The sequence below is a fragment of the Prionailurus bengalensis genome, chromosome B1, assembly GCF_016509475.1.
Source record: "Prionailurus bengalensis isolate Pbe53 chromosome B1, Fcat_Pben_1.1_paternal_pri, whole genome shotgun sequence".
NCBI classification, from domain to species: Eukaryota; Metazoa; Chordata; class Mammalia; order Carnivora; family Felidae; genus Prionailurus; species Prionailurus bengalensis.
The window spans coordinates 167425494-167442124 of record NC_057344.1 but is presented as its reverse complement, the minus strand read 5'-3'; the positions used below and the strand labels follow the sequence as shown (position 1 = coordinate 167442124).

At 35.7% G+C, this 16631-nt stretch overlaps 1 protein-coding gene across 2 annotated transcripts in view; it reads right to left on the bottom strand.

Moving 5' to 3' along the window:
• GABRA2 (gamma-aminobutyric acid type A receptor subunit alpha2) overlaps nt 1-16631 on the bottom strand; it is a 122584-nt gene that overhangs the window by 47336 nt on the left and 58617 nt on the right. For both annotated transcript variants that reach the window (XM_043572739.1, XM_043572740.1), the window contains exons 5-6: nt 4267-4487; nt 1571-1653 (exon numbers count right to left, since the gene is read on the bottom strand). In XM_043572739.1, the coding sequence (XP_043428674.1) occupies nt 1571-1653; nt 4267-4487 (304 nt within the window). The remainder of the gene's footprint in view (nt 1-1570; nt 1654-4266; nt 4488-16631) is intronic.

The following is a 16631-nucleotide window of genomic DNA, read 5'->3' as shown; positions in this document are numbered from 1 at the left end:
AACAATAAACTTTGCGTGTTGTCAGTATCACTTTGAGATGGAGAAAGCCATGTTCTCAAGCATGCAATATTTCACTACTCTGTGGACACACTACAGGGGATTTTTAAATTTCATTTAACATATTTTTAAGCATATTTATTGCATATTCAAAATGGAGACATCAAATCATTTATATTTGGTGCCTTAATGGTACTGACTTGCCCAGTGAAAAATTCCTTCCCTTCTTGAGCCGTTGCTGCATTTTGAATAAATCCTTTCCTTGGTATCAAGCCTTTTCAATTTTCTCTTTAATGCCATTTATGTAATGCAAATGAGGTTTTCTCTGCTGCATCTGCTGTAGTTTTTTCAGCATCATGTTTATGTTGTATAACATGATTGACTATCTTAAATAATTTTGGAAAAAATGCCAGTATTGAAGTGATGGTTTCCATGACAATAACAGAAGGCTTTGTACTTACAGAAGAGAATCTCAAAGAAAATTGAGAGCTGACACCTTTTGTCAGAATGAACAGAACAAACGAGATTGAACTTCTCAGTCCACAAGACTGTGGTCATCAAAATAATTAGAGGAGTTTGCATTCATATTAGCTATCTTTCTTCCCTTTTCTTTCACTTGATACAGTCTGTAGGGTAAAGGCACTTATTCAATCATGCATCTTTTTAACCAGGTGAGAGCACTTCATTTCTATTCAAGGGAATGAAAAATCAAAAGGTGCCCTGAATGGACAAAGATGGGGATACCTGAAAGAGCAAGGTAGGTTTCTGAAAAGCTTAGGTAATGGGACAGGCTAACACAAGAGAGAAGCTGTGACAGTCCTCTCCATGAATTTATCCCAAACCTGCCCTAAGTGCTTTGTGGGCCTTGGGAGATGATTTGACCTTCCCTCTTTTCAATTATTCCAGCAGAGTGGATGCTTCTGCTTGACATACAAGATATAACCTCAGTGACCCAGAGAATAGCCAAATACACAGAGCCTTTTCTGAAATATTTCATGTACACAGAAGGTGCCTGCATGCAGCAATCCAACTGCATCATCCCCTTCAAATTTATTTTAGGAAATTAAAAAAAAATCACTTCCATTTAGTTGAAAAGTAGGAAGATAATTGCACAGATCCAGCTTCTGTGCCTGCCATTTGCAACACGCTGATTATTGCTTTAATAAACAACAGAATCTAACCCTTACAATTCATTCCTAGTTATCAAAAAAAAATTATTTTTGCATTTTTAGTGTGCTGGAACTTGGAAAAGAAGGTAAATGACATGGTCTGGACCTTGACAAGGAGCTACTAGACTACCTTTTCCCATGTATAAAAACACATGATGTTCTTTATCAGCAGTAAAACAAGGGATAATTTAAACACCATGATTAAAATATAATGATATTTGAGAGTACAACAGGGCTAGCAAATTAGTTCCTTGAGGGAAATCAGCAAGTCTTTTACTTCTATATCTTTTTGGGTAAATATTAAGCATTTCACAATACTAGAAGAAAACACTATAGTTGAGCATTGCAGCAAGCTCTCCTTGATTATACAGACCCAAAATATGTACCTCCATCCCCATACTTACAGCTGCCAAATTTCAGAGGACACGAATGAGCATCCATAGGAAAATCCTCCAAGTGCATTGGACATTCAGCTTGAACTGTAAGCCTAAAAGTGAAAATTTCACTCTTTGTTTAAGTAAATTGGCAAGTGACGACAAATCACTCCCTACTGTTGGGAACAGCATCAGTGATGAGGTGGGATCTTCATTAGAGCATTGTATGAGGCTAATTCACATTGAAATGTTTTTGTTCTTTCACTTTTAGGTGATCCTTCAGAAGACATTAGCATATACAAAATCTGAGCTCAAATAACAATATTTATTTACAAATATTCTTAACCAATTTGTACTCTGTGATTTGTTAAGAAGTTATATATATATATATATATATATATATATATATATATATATATATTTGAAGGGCTATTTGCACAATAATATTCACTATTAACATTTGAAATCCTAGAGAAAAAAAAGAAAAGAATCTGTATTATAAAAAGAACACGACTTTCACCCATCAGCTCCTCAGCAACCACAGAGCAAAACTGATACAAGAATTCAGTATCGGCTCACAGGAGCTCCCTTCAAAAATACGTAAAATGAGTATCACATACTACATTTAGGTACATGAATTTAAATGTAGAAGTAGAAAGAGGTACATATATGACTGTGCCTCCTAGAAATATCTTGTTGAAATTAGACTATTTGCTAAATTATGGACACATATTGTTAAACAAATATTTTTTTCTGCATCTACATGATCACATTAAAGAGTAATCACAGCAAACTTGCTATAAAGAAAACTATCAATTATTCCATGTCTCACATAGGTAAAGTGTATAGAAAAGGTATTAAATTGAACTTCTCATCACAATAAAAAAATGTGGCCAACAATTTAATTATAGCTTATATACTTCTAAGAGAGTATTTAAGTAGAACTCCAAGCAATATTTTCCAAAACTGTGTGTTCTCTGCCAATCATTTGTTTAAAGCCAAAATTTCCAGTCATTGGATTAATCCACAGGAATGATCAAAGTATACGTTCAACAGGGGTAATGCATCTGTATTGCAGGATTCAGAGAGAGAGGCAGAGAATAGCTAGCATCTCTGTGTTAGGCAATGGTCATTTAGTGAGTCCTTAAGAGTTTCTTCTTTAAAGATGAGGACTCTATGATTGCCCCTTCTTAAATAATTTACACAACTGAAATCCACCACTTAACATTTCATATGAAATAATATTACATCAATTGTCTCAAATATATGATTAATCTATATTTACTTAGTTAAGTTTATTTATTTTGAGAAAGAGTGCAAGTTGGGGAGGGGCAAAGAGAGAGGGAGAAAGACAGAATCCTAAGCAGGCTCTGCACGGTCAACACAGAGCCTGACACAGGGCTCGAACTCACGAATTATGAGATCGTGACCTGAGCCAAAATCAAGAGTCAGATGCTTGACCGACTGAGCCATCCAGGCACCCATGACTAATCTGTATTTAATGCTGATAGTTACCAATGCTTCAAAGCCTTTATTAAACATTTACATTTTAGATTATACACCACTTAATTAGATTTGTGATTGTTTTGTTATATAAGTAACTTATTTTAAAAGATTAATTCATGAGAAGAGTTTAATGGAATACTTGCTAAAGTCAACAGCTATATATTTCTTTATATGATTTTTGAAAGGTTGAATCACATAAAATTGACACTACATGATATTATTTGATTTATAAAATGGCAATTCAGATTACTTAATGTATGTGATTATGGTACCTGTAAGGCTTATTGAATAAAAACTACCTCTTTAAAAAATATTTTTTCTTTAGAGTAACTTCTATAAGGAGGACCAAAATATTAAGTAAAAGTTAGCTTAAAAAAATCACTTAAAATTTTGATGGCATATCTGATTAAATATTAAAAATAAAATTACAGGTTGGTATAAAGGAAATTTTAAATCACGATATTTAAACTCCACTTAATTAAAATGTAGTGTCAAAAAGAAATAGCCAAAAATAATCAATTCGTCGTTTTCTTTTTTATTTTTATTTTTATAATTAATTAATTAATTAATTTATTTATTTATTTTGGTGCATGCTGGAGAGGCGCAGGAGAGGGAGGAAGAGAGTCTCAAGCAGGCTCCATGTCTAGTGAGGAGCCTGACCCAGGGCTCGATCTCATAACCATGAGATCGTGACCTGAGCTGAAACCAAGTCTGACACTTAACTGACTGAGCCACCCAGGCACCCCAAAAATAATAAATTCTTAATAATTAAGGTAATGTTTAAGCTTTAACACTAAGATGAGAATCAATCTCATAAATACTATTTTACCTTATTTTAAAATCCAGAGATTTACAAAGCATACTATGAGTACTTCCATAATCTGTTATAAAAATGTTCAACTTGTGTTAATACTTGATGACTAGGTTGGTTGGTTGTTAATACATGGATTTCTTAGTATTTAAATTTTTTTTTGATGCTCATTTATTTTTGAGAGAGAGAGAGAGAGAGAGAGAGAGCGAGCGAGCATGAGTTGGGGAGGAACAGAGAGAGGAGACACAGAATCCGAAGCAGGCTCCAGGCTCTGAGCTATGAGCCCAGAGCCTGATGCGGGGTTTGAACCCACCAACTGCGAGATCATGACCTGAGCCGAAGTCAGAGGCTCAACCGATTGAGCCACCCAGGTGCCCCTAAATGCAACATATCAAACTTAAAAACATACCTCATTGTGTACAGCAGAGTCCCATCATCCTGGATTCGAAGAAGCTTATTTGGCATTGTCATATTATGAGCTACCGATTTTTTCCCATTATGAAAGAAGGTATCAGGAGTCCAGATTTTGCTAGCCATTAAATTGTTGAGTCGAAGAATGTTCATTGGGCCTTTAAATTTTAACCGTTCATCTTTCCATTTTTGTCGAAAGAAAACATCAATTGTATATTCCTGAAATATAAAATATAATTCTTTTGAAAATAATAAATGTTTCAGATACAAGGACACTATAAAATTCCACCAAAAATAATATCAATAGTTTATAAAGAGGGAACACTATACTGACAGAAGTTTTGAAAGGTTATTTCTTTATCAATAAATGTTGACACTTAATGGGATAAGTATTGTGTTTATACAATTAGCTACATATTACTATTAAAAGAAAAGAATAAATCTATCTGGCTTCTTTAAACTGAACAAGGTTTTAAACGGCGTTACTGCATCCTATAGTTTCCAAGTATAGGAAAGGGGGCATGTTTGGCCAGGGTCTGGGTGATTATTCTAAGTATTTATCTCAAGAAAAAGCAGGTGGCCTTCTTAGTATCTCCCCCGCCCCCCCAAAAAAGAAGGAAAAAAGAAAAAACTATTAAACACTGTCAAATCTGTATGAGTCATCTGCTGTTGCCAAAGGAACTATAAAATATCATATTTCTTTTTTAATCTTAAAAATGGTGAGATACAGTATTGCTAGCAAGAAGTATTAGGGGATGATTATTTCAACAGAATTTATTTTATAAAATTAGTCATAAAAAACATACTTGACAAGTTATTGGAATACTTAAAATACAAATATTTTGCAGATAAACTCCCTCATGTTAAAACATACTTTTAAATATTCATACAGACAGCTAGTGATCAATTCCTATATTATGATTCTCTAACACTTTAAGTTAGCTTAATCAATCTCTTTCTTGCCCTCTCTCTCATTCCTCCACTCCCTGACTTCCTCTCTCTCTCTCTCTCTCAGAAGAGAATGTATGCATTTTAGACAAGAGGTACAATTCACAATTGTGATTAATACTGACAATCTTTAGATATTAAAACTTTTGTCAATATATGTTTGTGCAAACTCACATGATAGATCACCAAAATGTTCAATTACACAGCCGAGATTGGAAAATCAGAAACTGTCTTTTGAGCCCAAAGCCACAGTCATCACATTTGAAATTAACACCTTAGCAATTGGCAGTTTCACTCAACTACAATTATGCGTGTAAAAAAGGATAGATGAAAAAGGCCATCTACTTATGAAAATATCAAATCATTTGCACAAACCTTAATCAAACAAATGACTCTCAGTGAACTCTCAAAACCTGAATGGATGAAGACAGTAGGTATCAGCCATAGGTCATGACATACGAACAGAAAATAAGGAGAGGCTCTGGGCTGTGTCCCTGATCCTTAGGAGAAAATTTCAAGGTTGAATTGATGCTCTCAGTGAGTCCTTTCTTAAAAATGTTTAATTTCATATAGGTGTAACTCAATTTTTTAAAGAAAGATCTAGATTAAGAGATGAGTCTTTGTTATCTTAAGTTTTTATGCACGTTTCTTTCCAACCACGGTTCCATCAAATCCAAGCCTAACGTGAATACATAGGATATTTACTTGTCCAGGCAAACTGAATGCATTTTGTAACTTTTTATAAAACATCAAATTCAGATTTTCCATTTCTGTAAAACTAGGATAGGTTTTATCTGTTTCAGAAGCTATTTCTATGGCAATCATTTCCTGCAGATCTAACACATAGGAGATATGTAAGCTTTATACACAGTAAGTTTCAGGTGAGTTCTTTTTAAAAACTGCTTTCGGGAATACTGTTTGTTCCTGAGCATTCATGGTGTCCCAGGTGTGCCTGCCAACCTCTTACAGAGAGTAATCTCTGACTCTTTCTCCCCCGCCCCACCCTAACCAGGCGTTCGTGTTATATTGTAGGCAATTTTAATAATCCACACTACCAGGCCTCACCTAAAGCAAGTTTCCTACCTGCCTGAGTGGGGAACTACTCACAACCACATTCCCGGTCCCTTGAACACCTGGAAAATACCCAGTCAGCTATCTGTGTATCTTCATTACTCCTAAAGCTTTCCATTACTTTCAGATCCCATACTGCAACTGTACGTTTGTTCCTCCCAACAAGCTTGCAAATCTTCACAAAAGGCACCATGGCTTTCTTTTGTGTATTATCTTAGCTTGTCTTCAGACATATGCAAGAGTATAAAGAATATCATAAACATCTTGGAACCATCACCAGCAGAAATGCCATCACAAATATTATTGAAGCCTTCTTTCTCGTTTATTCCTCCTCAATCACATTCCCCTACTCTCTGAGGAAATAATTATCTTGGAGTTGGTGTTTATCATTCTCCTACACGTGCTTAAAATTTTATTACATAAGTATATGTTTCTGTATCACATTTTTAACACTTATGTAAATGGTATTATACAGTGCATACATTTCTGACACTGACTTTTTAGTCATATTACTGAAATCCATTCATGGCAATGTATCTTGTACTTGGACTCATTTTCATTGCTACATAGCATGACTTTTTAAGAATACTTCACAATATTCATCCTGTTTCTATATTCTTTTTTTTTCTATTTCCAAACTGTAACTATTGCAAAGCAATACTGCAAAGAGCCTTATTATACAATGCTTTTAGGACAAAGGCCCCAGAGTTACTCTAAGCCAGAGGTTAGCAAACTTTTCCATAAGGGGCCAGTAAGTAAACATTATAGGCTTTATATATGGTATCACAACCACCCAACTTTGCTATTGTAGTGTGAAAGTCCTCACAAATAGTACTTAAATGAGTCAGTGTGGCTATATTCCAGTAAGTCTTTATATATAAAAATAAGTAACTGACAGAATTTGACCCATGGACCATGGTACGCCACCACTATTCTAGAATAAATCTACAAGTAGGATTACTAGAATGTACTATATGTGCATCCTCAACAAGATATTTTTAAGTTGAAATCCTAGAAGTCTTATTTCTGTACAACCCGGTATAAACAGAATGTTTCATTTTAGCCATTAATATTCGTGTGAATGGTTCATAGTGCTACCATTCTCTATTAATAATGAAATTTACCAAATTTTCGTATGTTTATTAAGTACTCTAGTTTTCTCTTTTATGAAGTGTTCATTTCATTTACTCAATTTCCTTTTTGGTTATCTTTTTCTTACTGAGTTATAGAAATTATTTATATTATATATATGTTATATATTTTATTAAATATACTACTCAGTAAGAATTATACTAAGATTATAAAGATATACAAGTATCACAAATATATCCCTGTACATTTCCTCTAAAGATAAAAGTTCTGCTTTTTAAAATTTAGGTCCTGGAATTATTATGTGTCACATGAGACAAAGATTCTACTTTGTTTGTTTGTTTTCAAATAGAAAACAACTTTCTAGTTCATTTAGTGACTGGTCCATCTTTCCCTATAGATCTGCAATAGCATTTCTCTCATGTATATAGTGTGCATATAGGTATGAAAATGTTACTGAGATTTCTCTTCTTTTCTATTGTTTGTCTATCCAAGCATCAATTCCAAAGCCATGATTGCTATAGCTATCTAGTAAGCATAATTAATAGTATTTTCATTACTATTCAAAGACATTTTATAATTTCCATTATGTCTTTCCTTTTTCTATATGTAGGAGATAATGTGAAGTGTTTTTATGTTTCCAAATGTGTTGGTTTCTTTTATTCATATTTTTTGTCATTGATGTTTAATTTTACTGCATTTGTAACAGGAAACTATGTCTGAAGATACCATTTCCAATTTATTAACAACATCTTGGGAGATCTTTTATTATTGAATCTGACCATCTCTGTCTTTTAATGGTAATTGAGCTCATTTACATATCATGTGATTATTAATATATCAGACATGTCCCCAGGCTATACTGTTTTGAGCAGTGACAAAATGATAATTATGATGGCACCCCTAATATAGATATTTTTCATGATTGATGAAAATAAATAAGGAAAAAAAACTCTAGAAAATTAACCATAAAAGAATACACACACACACACACACACACACACACACACGTAGAAGAAAAGAAAATACCAAACTAAGAGAAAAGAAAACTTAAAGAACCACTTTATTTCATGTGACATATAACTTAAGATAAACAGTGTCTAACAGTGCTGAAAGATCTTGAGCTTAGTTTAGAAAAGAGTTCAGAAGCCAGAATGCAATGGGTTGAGAAATGAACAGAAGATACAAATGGGGGAAGCTTAAAGTACTCTCCCTACTCCTGAGTTTGTAAATGCCATTAAGGGAAATCAGTTTAACCATAAAATCTAGAGACTACTTAAGGGCAATTGGCTACTGCTGTGTAAGAAACACCTAAAATGCAGTAGTTTATAACAGCACCTATGTATTATTACCTCAGAAGACATGAGACCGGGAATCAGTTGATGTCACCTGGGCTCTGCTGATCTCAGCTGTTTCTGCTCCTGTGGTAGCAGCCATTGGCTGATCTAGGCTGCCACTGTGTAGGGCCACGGGGGCAACTCAGCTCTGCTCCATGTGCCTCTAATCCTCCTGTAGGGGCCACAGGGCTACCTCGGGCACATCTTTCTCATGACAGTGGCAGAAGTACAAAACGGCAAAACCCAATGCCATTTTAAGTCTTTACTTACGTAAGTAATGTCTGTTAACATCCCATTGGCCAAAGCAAGTCACATGGTTGAATTCAGTGACAAGTGTTATAGCAGGTCACCCTGTTATAGTAGGTCCAGTCTCAGTGGAAAGGCGTTATACAGTTAAATGGAAAAAGATGTGTACATAAAAAGGAGTAAAGAGTGGGGGCTATGACTGCAACCTATCACACCAGCCCATGTGGGAGAAAATTAAAGGTTTTTGTGAATGAATGAAGAGTTTGAGAAAATCTGAGACTTTACTTCATTAGGGACTCTAAAGAAAGTTACATGGGCCTAATATCAGGGAGGCAGTTTGGTTTTAAGTCAGTAAATATAATACAATCAGCTGTATTGTAATAAATGAAGGGAGAGACTGTGAGCAGAAACAGGATATTCAGCTTAGAGCAGTGGTTTACAAAGTGGCATATGTACATTCTTTTAGGTGTAAGAAGAAAATAGAGAATACTTTTTTTTGTATAAAATTCTTATCCAAATCTAAGAAGTAAATGAAACTTTGTTAATAGTTCACATAGTTAATAGCTAATAGATAATATAAGGAATGATATTGGCACTCTCAGTGCACCCATAAGCCATTCTATGGGAAAAGAAGGCACAGAAAATGGTCAAGTGATGTCTCATTCATTTGCTTGTAGTGCACTGTGATTTGGAATTGGGTGAATTTGCAAGTTACAACATCTAGTTTTGATTAAACTAAGTCTAATAAAAATAGACAAGTGGCTTCAAAAAGTATTGCTACAGGATGCCATGGATTGAAGAAAAGACAAATAATCACACGAGCATAAGCGACAACAACAAAATCAGGGAGGTCAGTTCTATGCTTAACCTGAGCTCTTCAGTAGCCACATAAAGACTGATGAACAAATCAATTCTAAAAAGAAGTCTGCAAAAGCAAATTTATAATTATCAATGAGGCTATTTAAACTATGAGTTTATAGCCACTATTTTTGTTAATATAGTTTATTGTCTAACTGGTTTCCATACAACACCCAGTGCTCATCCCAACAGGTGCCTTCCTCAATACCCATCACCCACCCTCCCACCCCCCATCAACCCTCAGATTGTTCTCAGTTTTTAAGAGTTTCTTATGGTATACCCACTATTTGTAATGCTAACATTCATCTTAAGCACATGCTGTACCCTGAAATACTGGTTACTGTGCCATAAGGTTGCAAACAGCAAGTTGTTTTAAAAACTAAACATCCAGAACATAAGGACAAGCATCTAGAATTTCTGGATGACTTTTTAAAAATTGTCATAATGGTTCAGTAACTAATAGCTAATGATGTACTTCTTAAGTTTGAATTTATGTATCTTTTTCATTCATGAGTTATGAAAATATATATTAAAATATAAATTTAGAATCAGACTTTTATTGCTATTATTTTAAAATACTTAAGAAAGATACTTAAAAATAATAAAGTCCATTTAAACAGATTGCTAAAATATTATAAACAGCAATCTTAAATGAGAGCAAAAATGAATCTATTTTATTAATAAATATAACTATTTCTGAAATAATATATATTTTAACTTTATATTATTCCAATTTCTACTTTAGTGCTTATCTCACAATATTTCATATGTTAATATAAAAGCATAAAGATATATAAATATATAAATAAAAACAATTGATTCACTATTTTTTGTGGTTTTGTTTTCTAAATTAAAAAGGCAGAGTAAGGAGATATTTCTTTTTTTTTTTTAATTTTATTAATGTTTATTTGTTTTTGAGAGAGAGAGAGAGAGAGAGAGAGAGAGCTGGGGAGGGGCAGAGAGAGAGAGGGAGACACAGAATCTGAAGTAGGCTCCAGGCTCTGAGCTGTCAGCACAGAACTGACACGGGGCTCAAATCCACGAACCTTGAGATCATGACCTAAGCCAAAGTCGGATGTTTAACTAACTAAGCCACCCAGGCACCCCAGGAAATATTTCAATCAAATAATATTTATTGCATATCCACTAAGAAAAAAAGGATTTCCAAATTATTTGCATTTGAATATGCATATAAAATGCACATTCTCAATATATGAAAAAATATTCTTGAAAGATTCCTTAAAATAAACTTCAGGTTTGCCATGAGTATGTGCTAACAGAGTAAATAATTGCTTGATTTGTGTGTACAAGAATATTGCCAGAAGTACAGAACAATGCAATTTCTTCATACATCCTAAGACTCGGACCCATGAATTGAGACTCTAAAAGAAATAAACAATAACAAGATCAACTACAAAATCCCTCAAGTAATAAACAAATAACTAAGAAGCAAATTTAGAAAAAAACAAACAATTCACAAAGATGTAGCAGCATGCAGCTGTCCCATGGCCTATGCTCAGGAGACGTGAGTCTGACTGTGAGGTGAGACTGAGGAGTTGAAGAATCCACACACTTCAAGTATTGAAAAATTCTTTACAGGAAACTTAATCCAAATTCTTTTTCTTAGAGATGCAGTTATAGATAAATTGAGTCAATTTCCTGTTTCCATGCTTGGTAGGGGCAGAATGTAGACAAGGATATAATTTCCAATCCAATATTTTAACTACCAATGAGTATGGCTTCCATAATTTGTATTGCAAACAAGGAAGTCACTCTTTATTGAAGTTCATTGTATAAACATGATTTCAAGACCACGTTAAGTCAGCGGAGGCAGCATATTTTTTAGTGCCTGACTACATTAATTATAAGTCAATGCATGTAGCCAATTTCTGAAGAATTATATCTCCTCACTGAAATATAACCAAATTGCAAGGCTGCTCTTGGGGTGATTTCTCATTTACTTTGATTTAGTGAACGTATTTTAAAGTAGCAAAATTTATTTTGTTTTACCCTTTTTGCTAATAAAGACTAGTCTCTTCTGAGTAAATCCAACCAGTGTATTTCTTCTATAACAGAGAAAAATGTGGTTTATGAAGCAGGTATATAGCTATTAAAGAAACGATACCCTTGGAATATATGGAATGGTTAAGCTCAAACACTTCAAGCTGGTACTCAAAAGGGTGTGAACAACACATGTAGCCCACTATTAGCATTGCAAAAAATGCAAAAGCAAAACAAAACAAACAAAAAAAAACACACAAAAAAACAGAGAAGCTTAAGAACAGAGCAGCAGAGTGCCAATCAACCCCATTAATACAAGACCATAAAACTCTACTATGCAAGCTCACACAAACAGAGATTGCAGAATACCACAGCTACCGTATCTTCTGACCACTGTGCAAGGAAGATAGATGTCTGGGATTTCTACTTGGAACCAGAGGCCGGGTAAGTTTCATGAAAAAATTAAAAACTGATACTGAAGATTCAGAATCTGATAGCGGATTGTTAAAATCTATCTAATTGAAATATTCAAAATGATTAATAGTTATAATAGTTAACTGCAATTCACTTTAATATAATGGTTTATTTAAACTTCACAATAACCTTATTAAATATGCTAAATATCCCCATTTCACAGTGGAAAATACTTCAGAAGCCATACTCATTAAAAAAGAGAGAATGCCAATCTTTGCACTCAATTATGCTTTCTAATACCACGCTCTTTTTGTTGTACCATATATAAAAATAATCACTGGAGGCAGGACGTCAGAGTGAAATTTCCATCTTTTTAGACCAATAAACAGATGAGAGTCACAGATTATGGAAGATTATAGGGAGAATTTAGTTGCAGAGCTGAAAATGAAGCTTTAGAATCTCTGCCAAAGTCTTCTTTCCACATTCAAAACTGACTTAAACATTAGATAAAAAGACAACAAAAATAATAAGTTAGGTAATATAAAATAGATGTTAAGAGCATGGGCTCTGAAGTCAGATTGATTAGGGTTCTTGACCTTGACCAGTTTATTTAGTCTTACTATTTCAGTTGACTTATCTATAAAATGGTGATAATAATAAAACCTACTTCTTACAAGGATCAAGTTAAATAATATGTGTGAAGTTCTTAGAAGCAGTTTGGACATCAGGAGGGGTAGCCTGATATGAATCACCTTCAAAATCTATTTCTCCCCCCATTCCCCAGACTCAACAAAAGGGCAGCGGGACAAGTAAGAGACACTCAGCAACAAAAGATCATGAAGTAAAGTGCCAGGGGCACAGGCTGAGCCACAAAAGGTCACAAAAAGCCCATTAAAGAATAAGCTACCTGTGTTTTGGTGTGGGGGGCAATAAAGAAGTAACTGCAAAGAAATCACAACTGTGTCCCATGAGAGAACCTGCATATGTCACTGACACAAATGGCACTAATTGCCAAGAGAGAACCACCAACAGAGTAAGCTGTAAGTGAAACATATTTTCCTCCTTTGTATAATCTCTCTTTCCCTTGCCCCAACTCTGGAAGACTCAGAAAGAAGAGAGGAAGAGCCTTTTGTCCACGGCACATGCCTTAGCTGTGAACATGGCTGAGAAAAGGGGAGATGATCTAACTAGCATAAAAGACTGATGTTTAAATTGGACTGTCTTGGACCCTTTGATATTTGAGTGAATGGAGAGCTACAGGGTACACTCAAGATATTGTCATGATGTGGGAAAAGGAGATCCAAAAATGAAGTGTTGGTGAGTTTGGTTGGTTGAATCTCTAAAGCCCTTGGGGGGATGTCCAGATACTTTCTTCACAGCATCCAAGTACCAGCATGATTTCTCCCTCCCTCTCCTCTCTAGCCTGGTGTTAAGCAGTCGCTCCTCCAACTGCACTCCGCCTGTAGCAATGCTGGATACTGCCTCTGATGTGCCATGTTCCACCTTACTACCCAAACTCACTGATGTCTGCTGCAGCGGCTTTTCCCTGCCAGTCCCTACATTTGGCCAACTTTTACTCCACACTGAGAACAAGTACTATGAACACATTCTTCAATGCTGTATCACCAGCATCTAACAAACCGCCTGGAACATAGGAAATAAACAACAATTAGTCCATGAATGAGTGAATGAGAGACATCATTAGAAATGATATGTAGTTGAGGCACCTGGATGGCTCAGTCAGTGAAATGTCCAACTCTTAATTTTGGCTCAGGTCATGACCTCATGGTTCGTGGGTTGGAGCGCAGAGCCTGCTTGGGACGGTCTGTCTGTCTGTCTGTATCTCTCTCTTTCACTCAAAATAAGTAAATAAGTAAAAATAAAAATAAGAATAAAAAGAAATTAAACGTAGCAACAAGGATTCTGGGCAAAAACAACTCTAAATCTATAAAGAGAAAGTCATCAGCAGACAGATGGTAGAAAAGCTCTCAGATATCTTGCAGCAACCAGTTACCTGCATGCGATACCCCAATCCTTAATTTCACAAGTGTGAAGTGTGCACGTTTACATGTGTGTGTCTGTGTAACTATATTAAAATAACCACAGTAGTTCTTTATTGTGTACAATGGTTACATTTAGTTATGTTGGCACATCTCAAAAAAGCCATGCCATAACAAATGCTCTGGAAAAAGCGATCTACTATGTTTTAAAGTTTCGTTTGTGGATGGTTTTGCAGCTTTCTTTTTTGGGCAATTGGCTATAAGGCCTTCGTGATCTGGCTCTGAGTTCTTTTCTAGCCTCATCTCACCCCAAATCCCTTGAAGCATTCCAAGCTCTAGTCACACTGAATTTTTGCATTTTACTAAATTCAATCGGCTCTTCCAATTTATGCTAAAACTCTCCCCTCATTTGTCCTCTTTGGTTATGTTCTTTTCCTGGAAACCTTCTCAGATAGAGATATCCTATACCCACATCCCCTCTGCTCTATATTAATCCATAAGTACTTCAATAAAAGCGTGATCCCACTGTTCTAGAGTTGATAACTTTTCTTAGCTGTTTCCCCACATCACTGTGAACAACTTGAGGATAAGCACTGGTTATACTTAGGTATTTCAGCTCCCACACTGTGACAGACACAGAGCATGTACTTAGTAAATCTTGCTGAAATGAACAAACACAACTCATGCCTTGTAGTCGCTCTGATGGTGGTAAAGAAGAAAGACATGTAAAGATTTTTATATTCCAGTATATAAAGACATAAAAACGTGTGAACACCCTGTGATAGAACACAAGGACAAAAAGGACTGACCCTACTTGGAGTAGCCGACAGAGACACCAGAGAAGATGAAATTTGAGCTTGGCCTTGAATAAATGAAAGATCTCCAGTTGGCAAAGGAGAAGGGAAGCCTAACAAGAAAAGTGAAAAACATCTCCACGGAGTTGTTAAAGATAATGGCATGTTCAGAAAACAGTGAGAAGTTCAATGTAGTCTTTAAAAATAAAATCCTCACCGATAGTTATAATGCCTTACAGCTACTGCCCTCTGTCTCGCCTCCTCTCCTCAACCATGTTGCTTAAAAATGTTGCCTCCACAATTTCTGCATTTCCTCACCTCCCACACGCTCAACCCACTGCAATCTGGTTGCTTTTACCACGATCAGCAAATACCTCCTTGTTCCTAATCTAATGACACATTTGAATCCTTTTCTTGGCTTTACCACAACACATGACACTGTTGTTCTCTCCCTACTTTTGCACTGATCCTTTGCATTTGGTATTAAACTATTTTCTCCTGGTGTTGTGGGACACCATTGGGAAAATCTTCACCATGGGATCCGAGACCTTCTGTGTCTGCCAACAATCTACATGCAACGGTAACCCCGGGAAAATGTATGGGAGTAGCCCCAATAGATAATATCCATTATTCTTGACCAAGGCAAACAAGTTCTACGTGGCTCTCCCCAAAAGACAGATTCCACTCTTGAAACCTGACGAAAGAATACGCGACCTCAGCGATTTTAATTGAAAAAAATCACTCATTTTCAGCAATCATAGCTGTTTATTATTTGGTTTATAAAAGGAATGGGCAAATATTAAGCAATACCCCTCTACTTAGGAAGCCAAGACACCTGCGACTTGATGTATTTGGTTCCTGAAACCTCCCTCTTGCAAGAAGGTAGGATGGAGTCAAACTAGTCACACCGTCTTTATTTGCCCTCTTTTCTGAAACTTTTGCCACACCCCTGAGGTTTTACTCTGAGCAACACACTTGGGTTCTTCTCATTACGGAACAAACAATACCACCTTCAATATACAGAATCCTACCTTGACAGAAGCCTGTAAGTGATATGAATATATGACTATTGCACATCACTGCATCTGAGGAGGAATAAAAGGCAGTAGTTTCTAACTTCTGCTGTTAAGGATCAAAACATAGTCTGTTTCAGAGAAGAGAATCCCCCTTCATGTTGACAGATATCCATGGCTGCTTCTCAGTCTCCTTTAATTTTTTTTTTATTCTCTGGGGTGCCAGGGTGGCTCAGTCAGTTAAGCATCCACCTCCTGATTTCGGCTCAGATCATGATTCACCGTCGTGAGATGGACTCCCATGTCGAACTCCACACTGGAAGTGGGATCTGCTTAAGAGTCTCTCTCTCCATCTCCCTCTGCCCCCCCCCCAAAATCTTATTTATATTCTTGTATTCTAGAGTTTCTGTGAAAGCATGATGACCATTTCACTTGAAATCTCTTTCCTTGCCCAATGTTATGCATGCTCATGGTTTCAATTACCATCAAATGGCTTCCCAAACTATCTGCACTCCAGCCCTTCTTCTGAGCTCTGGATATATGCCTGCACTTAGACATCTCCAATTACATTTCTCACAGAGACCCTAACTCG